The sequence below is a fragment of the Acanthochromis polyacanthus genome, chromosome 4, assembly GCF_021347895.1.
Source record: "Acanthochromis polyacanthus isolate Apoly-LR-REF ecotype Palm Island chromosome 4, KAUST_Apoly_ChrSc, whole genome shotgun sequence".
Lineage (NCBI taxonomy): Eukaryota > Metazoa > Chordata > Actinopteri > Pomacentridae > Acanthochromis > Acanthochromis polyacanthus.
Window position 1 is genome coordinate 44,813,673 of NC_067116.1, and position 9,308 is coordinate 44,822,980.

Consider the following 9,308-nt stretch of genomic DNA (forward strand, 5'->3'; position numbering starts at 1 on the left):
TACTTTCCAGATGTGGAAAATGGACTTTAAAAAATTTCTACATCTTGATAAATTAGATTTTTTTTTTAATTCCAGGCTTATGTTTTTAAGTTCCACATACCTGTGACTAAATATGTTGTGCCATTGTACAATCACTGTGATCAGTTGTAATGCACACAAATAATTGTTAAACTGAGTCATAGTGTTGTTGAAATTGCACTTACTTTAATCTATGGTTGTTTCTAATTTAATTTTTAAAAGGACAATTCATTACATATAAAGATTATTCTAATATACTTGTTCTCCTTTGCACTAAAACTAAGAAAAACTTAGACTTATTGTTACTTCTCAGTAATTATGCTATAAGTTTACTGGTCCGGCCCCTTTGAGATCAAATTGGTCCAGATTGTTCCAGAGTGACAGGGGCATTAGGGTAAGAAGAGAGGCAGATGAAGTGATGCCCTAGTGGGGGTTAGGGTTCTGATCTGGGGTTGGTCAGGTTCAGCAACGTTTTGTTCCCAAAGAATGAGGCCAGCTGATACCTGAAGATCCTGAAGGACCAGGTCTTTCCATCAGTGGAAGTTTGTTCTTGGTTCTACCTTTTTATCCTGTGAACCCTCGAGAACTCTCAGGTCTTTAAATCAAACCAAAAGTCAGAACAAAAAGCCCTCCTAACCCTAACCCTTCCGTTGTCATGGTCCACATCTCTGGAACAAACCTTCTGGAAGATCTGAGGGGGCAGTGGATAGTGTTTGATATTTTTAAAAACAACTTTATTTATTTATTTCTCCATTTATTTACACATTTTAGAAGATTTCACGCATCTTTTGTTGCTCCACTTTTTTTTATCATTGTCTTATTTCCTTGTATTTGTTGTATGTTTATATTTGTAGGATCAAAAGTCTGTTTCTAAAATACTCATATCCATAATTTATAGTGGGCTGCACAGTGCTGTAGTGGTTAGCACTTTGGCCTTGCAGCAAGAAGATCCCCGGTTCAAATCCCGGCCTGGTCCTGGGATCTTTCTGCATGGAGTTTGCATGTTCTCCCTGTGCATGCGTGGGTTTTCTCCGGGTACTCCGGCTTCCTCCCACAGTCCAAAAACATGCTGAGGTTAATTGGTTACTCTAAATTGCCCGTAGGTGTGAATGTGAGTGTGATTGTGTGTCTGTATATGTAGCCCTGTGACAGACTGGTGACCTGTCCAGGGTGTCCCCTGCCTTCACCCGAGTCAGCTGGGATAGACTCCAGCTGACTCGGGACCCTAGTGAGGATAAAGCGGTGTATAGAGGATGGATGGATGGATGGATGGATAATTTATATTACTATAGGATCTGTGTAGGACATTGATATTTATTATAGTCAGGTGAGTTAAAGCAATGGCTCTGTAATATGACCTGACTGATAAGTAGCTCCAGAAATACTGTATGACACGATTTTGGGTTAGAGTGTTGCTATAAATGTTAATTAAATTAAAAGCAAGTAGGTCACGAGGACAGATATAACTTTAAGACAAAATATGGATTAGTCATCCTCTAGTATTTCATAGGATAGAAAGTACCCCCAAAGTATACAAAAAATAAATTATGTCCGCTTATTTTGAACTTATAAATACATCCATAAACACATCCTGACCTACTTATGTTAAATCAATCAACATTTATCAGCAGCATGTTGATCTAAAATCGTGAAATAACATTATTTCTAAACATACTTGTCAAGTCACCATCATTTATATTAATTTACCTGACCATAGTAAATATTAAGGTCTTTCAGTGAGCATACAGTTAAATTAATTATGGATATTAACCTGAATAATTTAGAAGTAAAGTTGTGACCCCAGAAAATATACATGCAAATTCAGCAAAAAATCAAGAATACGTCAAAACTCATCAGATAATAATGAAAACTTCAGTGACAAACAGACAAAAAGGTATAAATACATAAATAAGACTGCTTTTAAAAAAAATGCTACTACTGATAAATAAATAATGCAATAGAAAAAAGAAAACAGATTAAAAATGCAAAGAAATGTGTTGTTAAATATTTTGTGAAATATAAATAAATACTATAAAAAATGGGCAAAAATCCCATTTTAATTGGCAAAACAGGTAATCAGCTGGTATTATTATATAGTATAGAGAACAGATAAGGCAAAGTACCAACCAAGTTTAAGTAAATAGAGTGTATATAATTGAGTTAAATGTTGTGTACACTATATATATATATATATATATATATATATATATATACACACACACAATATGTGTGAATATTTTTGTTCAATATAAAAATAAAATTTTGTTGTTTTTGTTTTGTTGTTTGAGATATTTATTTCAAATATGTAAACACAAGTATCAGGTGAGCAAAGAATGGATATTAAATATCTATATATATATATACTGTATATGCATACATATACCTACAAACATATCTATACATGCATACAGACATACATACCCAAGACTCATATACATACATATCCATACACATGCCTACAAAACAATTTCATAAAGCAGAAGAATGTACATATTCGAAAAAGAGTGAGAAGAAATGAGCAAACACTTATTTAATCCCACCCCTTTTCCATAAACTATCCATTGATAATTTCCAGCTTCCTAAAGTTTAATTATATAACATTCAATTTATATTTATACTTGTAAGATACAATAAAGTAATATGATATTATCTATTTATATTAATCAATAAATATATACACACATATCCATGTTTATATAAATACACATACACATGTTTATATATATTCATACATACACACATATACTCACATACATACACCTATGTACATATACGCATTCATACACACATATATGTACATACACATACATACATACATGCACATACCCTCATACTAAAGAGAACAGCACTAGAACCAATCAGTAATTCATCCTTAGTTACCAATTAAATAATTAACAACATAAACCATAACTCCTGTAAACACCTGCAAGTCAAGCCTTCTCTTCCTCCTTGTATCGTGCAAAGATCGTGTTTTTATACTGTATTTAAAACTGGTTTATACTTGTACATTGCTTCAACTCCACATTCATACTGTTCCACAGTCTGACTCCACAGACTGAAACACAGTCGGGCACTACACATTTTGAAGTTGCATTTTCCTCTTAAATATCATATCTCCCTTCTCGACCACTAAAAATTTTTAGAATATTTCCTGGTAGTATTTTATTTTGGGCCTTAATTATTTGTGATATCCCACCAAATCTGTGATTTTGAATAATTTCGACTGTAAGAATAAGGAGTTGGTGTGCTCCAGATACCCGACCTTGTGAATTATCCTTATTGCCCTTTTTTGGAGAATGAATAATGAATGTTAAAATGTTGTTAAATGTTCTGTTAAATCTAAAAAATTAAAATACTTTTTCAAACTTGGGTGGTACTTTCCCTATTAGTTGTCCATGCTATATAATAATGTAGGCTGACTAACCTCTTTTGCCAAGTAAAATGTGACTTTTGCTCTAAATAACTGTTGTAGTACTCTTACCATAAATGTACGCAGCCTTTACCAGTACAAATATACTGTATTGTTATTTTGGTGTGTCTGTAAAGCATCACTCCTGTACTTTTCCACACAGCTCCTCAGGTGGATTAGCAGCTCAGCATCACTCTGAGCGACTCCAGCAGCTGCGCTCACATATGTAAATGTGTGAAAGTTCGCGGTTCGTGATTGGCTGACGGCCGGAGATCCTCTGGCTCCGATTGGCTGCCGCGGAGGGGCACGTACGACGGAGAGGGGAAAAAATGTAAGAGCACGTCAGAGCACCAGACGTTCCCGTGCTTGCGTCGTGACGTCACAGGACGCCGGCTGGGTATAAAGTAGAGCGGCTCGCGCTTGATACTGAAGGAAGCGGCGCACAGAAACAACAAGTAGAAGTTTCTTTGAGACTTTAATTGTCGGATTTTTGCCCCGATTTTCGGCAACAAAAGCCGGATACTGGTTCTTTCAGCAGACGGTGAGAAGGAGAACCCTGAAAAGACGACCAGGATGAAATACATTATAGGAATTGGCGGGTAGGTTGCACTATTTTGTATTTATTAAACAGCTAATTGTTTGCTGACGTGTTTAAAATGCTGTGTAAAATATGCTAATAACGTCAAAACCACTAAACTACTATGTTCAAATAGTTAGGTGGAGTTTGGTAGTTTATGCTGTGACTAAGTAATCTTGTGTACCTTTATGTTATAGTTCCTGTTGGTATCTTACCTCCAGTTAGTGCTATTGTTTAAGATATTAATGCTGTAAAAGTGGTCGCCGTTAGCTTGTGTCTGGTAGTTTTTATCCTCTCAGCCACATGTTTTATCAGCTGCCCGCCAGAAACCAGTTTAAAGTCACGTCTTCCCACGTCGGTTTGTTGACATGAATCGAGCGGGACTTTTGAAAATCACCGCGAGTCTCAGTGAAAAGTGGAGGGAGATTAAACCCTCAGCACTGTCACAGAAAGTACAATTATTAGTCACCGTGTGTAGTAGTACTTTAATGCTTAAATGTCATTGTTAGCATCACTTTTTACTGTACTATATATTCCAGCTTTCTATCTGACCTACTTATTTTTATTTTAATGAATAGTGCTTTTATCTGGCAATAACTTCCCTTCCGGAGTAGTCATCTCTGTCTCTTTATGTATACAAAGATGTGATACCGCCAATGACAGTGCAATAATGAAAGCACACAAAATTAAAAATATTTTTGAAAATCAATATTTTAAATGATGCTGATGTTATGATTAAGAGTTAAATATTATTATTTATGTATTAAACACAGTTTAATTTTAGATTATTTCATCCAACACCAAAACAGTGGCACTCTTTATAACACATTTTAGTAGTTTAATGAACTTATACAGTATATTCAAAAAAGTAAGCAAAATGTGGCTTTTTCTTGCATTTGCCAACGTATAAAACACTAACAACAGGAAACGCACAACTTCTGTGTCTAGTTGTTCAGCTTAGTGAGTGGATGATCCTGTGTCTGTCTTCAATCTGCTTCTAGAATTAATAAACTATTTCTTTTAATAACTTTCACACATCAGTAAATTAATAAATGCACACTTTTAAATTGAATTTATGTATATGTGTATGTTAATATTGGGATAAAGTGGGTTTTTGTCTTTTACAGCAACTTTAAAAGTCCAAACTACAGGCAGCACATAGCTTCTTTATTTCTAAGAGCGATCATTTATTTGTATTTTAACACTTTTCTGTCTTTTTTTTTCTTTGTGAACAGAGTAACTAATGGTGGTAAAACCACCCTGACAGACAAGTTGATTAAGACTCTGCCCAACTGCTGCGTCGTGCACCAAGACGACTTTTTCAAGGTGAGTTTCAGCAGGGGAAAAGTGGATTTAGTTTTTATGTTGTTTTGGCTTCTTTCTCCTTTTTGTGGACACTGCATGAGCGCCATGTGAGGAGTCCAGTCCCATCCCCCACCACAATGTTCTCCACTCTGGAGGTGGACATTTCCCCAATGCAAAGTCCCTGCTGTGCCTTGTTTGTCCCTTCTCCCTGCTTCCGTTCTCTCATTCTTATAGACTTCGTGTGCATATGATAGACTTTAAATGAGCCAGTTTTCCATCGGTCTCCTTCATTTGTACTTAATTTTCAGTTTCTCCTCTCTTTTTAACTCTTAGCGTTATATCGTTTAATGCTTTGCTGCCTGCGTTTTTCTCAGTTTTCATTACTGCTACATGCTTTTTCTAAATTGCTCCCTTTCTTTATGTGCATGCCCTTCGCTGTGTGCTCTAGTTTTCCCTCTGCGTTTGGCCTTTTTACTGTACTTTCTGGCATGTGAGTGGGATGTGCAAGTGTTCAGAGCTGTGAGGTTGCAGCAATGTTTTATTGGTGACTGTTATTTCAGAAACCCGATCAGATAGAAGTCGGGGAGGACGGCTTTAGACAATGGGATGGTAAGACTTTACTGAAGACTGCCAGTGACTCATAGTTGACCAGCATACCTGTCACTTTGATGTAATACACCCCCACCCTACATGATTACATTACATCCTGCACATCATTAACATCCACTGACTTTAAAACAGCAAACACATTCCCAATACTTTACATCCTTTGCTTGTGTCTGTTCTAAACCTCTGTCTGTTCTTTCCATCATCTTCCTTTCTTATCAATCTCGCTCTGCAGTGATCACAGCTTTGGACATGGAGGCCATGACCAACACGGTAAGAGGCTGGATGGAGAACCCCGTGAAGTTCGCCAGATCCCACGGCGTCCCCCTGTCTTCTGCCTCCGACGTCTCAAACCCAGATGAGCAGATCCACATCCTGATTGTGGAGGGCTTCCTGCTCTACAACTACGCGTACGTTGATTATTTTTATTGTCACGTAGCCGACAGGTTTACCAGGTTTATACGTGCTGTGAGTGCAGCTTCCTGAACAACCTGTACGGGCGCGTCATGTTGACACAACTGCTTTTAGCTGTGGTAAATGTGGTTTGCGCTGCGAGCACATTGTGTCTACGTGCAGGTTGTACAGGGTGACCCATAAGTTTGGAAACAAAGTTTAACTGCAGTGTCTATTTCAGTTGGGGGTGCATGAATTCACTCTTATTTTACCCATTTTTGTTATAGCATATATAGTTCCAAACTTTTGGGTCACCCTGTAGTGTGAGTTCTGTCATCTTCACACCTCCGCGTGTTCAGAGAGAACAAGTTATTTTGGTTCATGCACATTCTAGGAAATTCATGACAGCAAACATTACGTGGGCGTCCTTAATTTTGTTACGTGATTATTTTGTGTTCTGACGCCGGCTCACGTGTTTCTTCAGCCGCCGTGAGCCGGTTCTGCAGTTAGAGATAAGGCTTTCAGCAGGACAAAGCTCTCAGAGTGTCCCTTAGTGGGGCGGCTGGGCGGTGCCAAGTGTACTAGTTATGAATATCAGACACTGTAGGGACATAGATAAGCGTCGGCGTGACCACTTACAGCCATGGCCATAAATTTGGACACAGCATGACTTACTATGTCTGTTTTGATGTCTATTACAGAACATAACTAATATTTTTTGACAGCACCAGTTTAATTAGTCAACAAATCAACAAGGGATATAATATTATCAATAAATTCCAACAATTGGAACAACTTTGTTCCCAAAACATAATATTAGAAGAAAATAACAAAAAAAATGCAGTACTTTCACAACCGAATTAGGTAAGAATAACAAAATGACACCAAACTCTTTTGATGTTTTTTTTAAATATGAAACTTAACATAGTTCTCAGGAGTTGTGTACTGTATTGTAAGTGACAATTTTGTGGTATTTTCTAAGATTCACAAGCGTCATGGTACTTGTGTCCAAACTTATGGCCATGGCTGTACGTATTTTTACTCCTTTATCACGAAGATGTCGTATATCCTCTGATCTTGTTCGCGTCTCTCCTTCAGGCCTCTGCGGGACGTTTTTGACAAATGTTATTACATCACCATCCCCTATGAAGAGTGCAAAAGAAGGAGAAGGTGAGCTGACAGGAGTGTCCACGCATCTTCAGCCCTTTTTTCCCCTCCATAATTCTTCAATATCCAATACAAATCCTCAAACTGCATTTCTGATTTTCAGTATGAGGCAGTACACCGTCCCTGACCCTCCTGGCCTGTTCGACGGCCATGTGTGGCCCATGTACCTGAAACACAGGAAACAGATGGAGGACAGCAGTTTGAATATTGGTATGTTGTTTTTGTCTAAGAGCTTCAGTAAAAAGCAGCTGAACTTCTTTTTTTTTTTTTTTAAGAACCAAAATGAAAAGTTTGGTTGCTTTTTGCAGAATCTACACAGATATTTACTAGTTGGATTAAGTTCATTTTGTCGTTATATACTATACGAAACAGTTTCGTACAGATATTTACTGTCAATTGAGGCTTATAAATTTCACAGAATCCTATGTTTTTCTTGTATTATTTTTGTAGACAGTTGTCCAACTCTTCACTTTCTGTTTTTGCGTGTTGTTGCAGAGAACCTTGATGGTTTGAAATCCAAAGAGGAGATCTACAACCAGGTGTATGAGGACATTCAGAACAACCTGCTCAATCGTTTATAGGTGAGAAGGCTAAGGAAGTGATCTGCTGTGGATGTGGCATTTAGGGATTATGAGATAAGATAAACAGCAGGCAGAAACAAATGAAGCATAGCAGGAAATACAAAGACAGAAACAAACATGCACCTGTACACAAGTTTAGAAATTAGTCTTGTAGTTTAAAAAATCTGCCACATTTGAGTTCTGCTTTAAGAGAAATAAAATCACATTATTAAGAAACAAAGTACATAATTTGTGAAAGTGAAATGTGTTCATGCACAGCTTTGTCTAACAGTATTTCTCTGTTTCTTGCAGCAGGAAGACTCCTCCTCCTCATACCTGTACAGAACCTGTAAATACTACCGAGGATCCATTTTTTTATATGAACTTTTTCTAATTTTATTCTTGTTTTTGTAAATAGTGTGATGTCATGTTAACTTAATCATTGTCTTTTTATCATCAATGTTTTGTTCTTCCACTGTTAAAATGATCATTACTGGGTTATTATTCTGTTAAACTGCTGATTGTATCGGACCATTTGCCTGTTGATCGTATTCTCCTGCAAATAAATGCATTAGTTGCTGTTAAAACACAGTAAAGCAAACATGTTGTGTTGTTTTTGTCATGAAGACGTAGAGTATATCTGCAGCTGATGTGACCCAAACGTTTACTGTTTTCTCAGTTACTGAGTTACGTGGAACCTTTATCTTCTAATATTGAATGTTCCCTTCTATCTTAAGTATTGGACTAACTTCACAAGACGTTTATTGATTAAATGAAGTGACATTAAAAACTGTTGGGTTGTGATCTACAAAGTGTTTTATTTGTTTTAATTATTGAGTTGAAATTGATCTTCCCTTTACCTGTAAAAGGGTCTCAATTCCATGTTTTGCTCCCCTTTATTAGACACATTAGAGCCTCCTAATGTGGCACAAATTTCTGACTACATCTTTAAACAAATAGATTTCCATGCAGAAATATTGTAATATTTGAATTTCTTGTCTTTTGTAAGTTGCACTCCTTGGACTGGCAGGTGGTGATGGATGCTGGAGATTCTGCTTATCTTTGTACATGTTCCGAATTATTGTGTTTTTTTTCAGTCTTTTTTTTTAGTTTGTCTTAAGGTGAGAACCTAACAAGGGAAGTGTCAGGGTTTGATGTCACCTGTGTTTTTGTATGTATTGTTTTGCTAAGAATTGGTTAAAAAATACAGATGAGCGAAATGTAAATGGAAGAATCTCTCTGATGCATCTCTACAAAATAATAATCAAATTAC

At 36.7% G+C, this 9,308-nt stretch overlaps 1 protein-coding gene across 2 annotated transcripts; it reads left to right on the top strand.

Moving 5' to 3' along the window:
- The first annotated feature begins 3,834 nt into the window (after nt 1-3,834).
- Nucleotides 3,835-8,828, top strand: LOC110961382 (nicotinamide riboside kinase 2-like). 2 transcript variants are annotated; one of them, XM_022208979.2, is made up of 8 exons: nt 3,835-4,026; nt 5,240-5,330; nt 5,870-5,918; nt 6,151-6,325; nt 7,407-7,478; nt 7,579-7,685; nt 7,971-8,056; nt 8,348-8,828. In XM_022208979.2, exons 1-7 carry the CDS (start codon nt 4,001-4,003, stop codon nt 8,054-8,056), a joined length of 606 nt encoding a protein of 201 aa, XP_022064671.1. In that variant the 5' UTR covers nt 3,835-4,000; the 3' UTR covers nt 8,348-8,828. The 2 variants fall into 2 exon arrangements, with proteins under 2 accessions (XP_022064671.1, XP_051802535.1); XM_051946575.1 differs by lacking the exon at nt 5,870-5,918.
- The last annotated feature ends 480 nt before the right edge of the window (nt 8,829-9,308 follow it).

Coding starts and splice junctions, on each gene's coding strand:
- LOC110961382 (XM_022208979.2), top strand. CDS start 4,001: ATGAAATACATTATAGGAATTGGCGG. Junction 7,479..7,578: donor GAGTGCAAAAGAAGGAGAAG/GTGAGCTGACAG, acceptor TCTGATTTTCAG/TATGAGGCAGTACACCGTCC. Junction 7,686..7,970: donor GGACAGCAGTTTGAATATTG/GTATGTTGTTTT, acceptor GTGTTGTTGCAG/AGAACCTTGATGGTTTGAAA.